Genomic DNA, 1,341 nt, shown 5'->3' with positions numbered 1-1,341 from the left:
ACAGCACCTGGCTACATCCTTTTTTTTTTTTTTGAGTCGGGTCTCTATTGCCCAGGCTGGAGTGCAGTGGCACAATCACAGCTCACCACAGCCTTGACTTCCTGGGCTTAGTAAGTGATCCTTCCGCCTCAGTCTCCTGAGAAGCTGAGATTGCAGGCCAGTTTGGGGGTTTTTAGAGACCAGGTCTCGCTGTTGCCCAGGCTGGTCTTGAATTCCTGGGCTCGATCAATCCTCCTGCCTCACCCTCCCAAAGTGCTGGGATTACAGGCGTGAGCCACTGCGCCTGGCTTGGTTTACATTCTCACTCTGCCACGAACTGAGCCTCAGTTTCCTTATTTGTGAAATGAGAATGAGGATACAAACCCTATTCTCCTATCATAATTATTACTCTGAGATAATATGTTCCAAAGACCACTGAGACCCTCAAAGGGCTAGACAAAGGAAAGGGATTATGATTCTTCTGCAGTTGGGGCTGAAACCTGAGCTTGGTGGGGAAGGTGGAAGCCCTGAGGATGTCCACCAGGCCTTCCCTGTGCATTTGGATCCTTTGATTGACCATGTTACTCCCCCGAGACTTCCACTCTCCCTTCCAGCGCTGCCTCCACCTTCGGGGGTGGGGGGTGGCAAGAGGGTTTCAGTAAATCTCTCTGTTCCCTGCAGCTGTGGCGTTTGCTTGTGTTTCTCTGCGGTCAAGCAGGGAGTGGGTGGAGAACCCCTCTTATCCTTCTGGGTCACCCTTACCCCTGGTGGGGATTGGGCTCAGCTGTGGGCAGGACCCTGATGTTGCCTCCGGGTCGGGGCCTACAGGCGAGTGCTTCCACGGCTGGCTGGAGCCCCTTCTGGCCCGGATTGCTGAGGACAAGACAGCAGTGGTGAGCCCAGACATCATCACCATCGACCTGAACACTTTCGAGTTCTCCAAGCCTGTCCAGAGGGGCCGAGTCCACAGCCGTGGCAACTTTGACTGGAGTCTGACCTTTGGCTGGGAGGCGCTCCCACTGCATGAGAGGCAGAGGCGAAAGGATGAGACCTACCCCATCAAGTAAGGGGCAGCCTGGTGAGCCCCCCGCCTGGCCCAGCCCACCCAGAGCCAGGGACCTGTACCATCACACATCAACATTTCTTAGAATCACTTGAATCCAGGAGTTCGAGACCAGCCTGGGCAACATAGCGAGACATCGTCTCTTTAAAAAAAAAATCAAGGCCGGGCTTGGTGGCTCAGCCTGTAATCCCAGCACTTTGGGAGGCCAAGGCTAATGGATTGCCTGAGCCCATGGGTTCGAGACCCACCCGGGCAACTTGGCGAGACCTCATCTCTACAATAAATCAAAAATTAGCCAG

At 54.4% G+C, this 1,341-nt stretch overlaps 1 protein-coding gene across 1 annotated transcript in view; it reads left to right on the top strand.

Annotated features, from left to right (window-relative positions):
• Positions 1-1,046, top strand: part of LOC103257972 (polypeptide N-acetylgalactosaminyltransferase 6-like) — a 15,158-nt gene extending 14,112 nt beyond the window's left edge. Inside the window, exon 3 of the mRNA XM_008055675.2 lies at positions 661-1,046. Within this exon, the coding sequence (XP_008053866.1) occupies positions 661-1,046 (386 nt within the window). The remainder of the gene's footprint in view (positions 1-660) is intronic.
• The last annotated feature ends 295 nt before the right edge of the window (positions 1,047-1,341 follow it).

This window comes from Carlito syrichta, unplaced genomic scaffold (genome assembly GCF_000164805.1).
Source record: "Carlito syrichta isolate Samal-C Ts95f unplaced genomic scaffold, Tarsius_syrichta-2.0.1 Scaffold301920, whole genome shotgun sequence".
NCBI lineage: Eukaryota > Metazoa > Chordata > Mammalia > Primates > Tarsiidae > Carlito > Carlito syrichta.
This window is presented reverse-complemented; position numbering and strand designations above follow the sequence as displayed.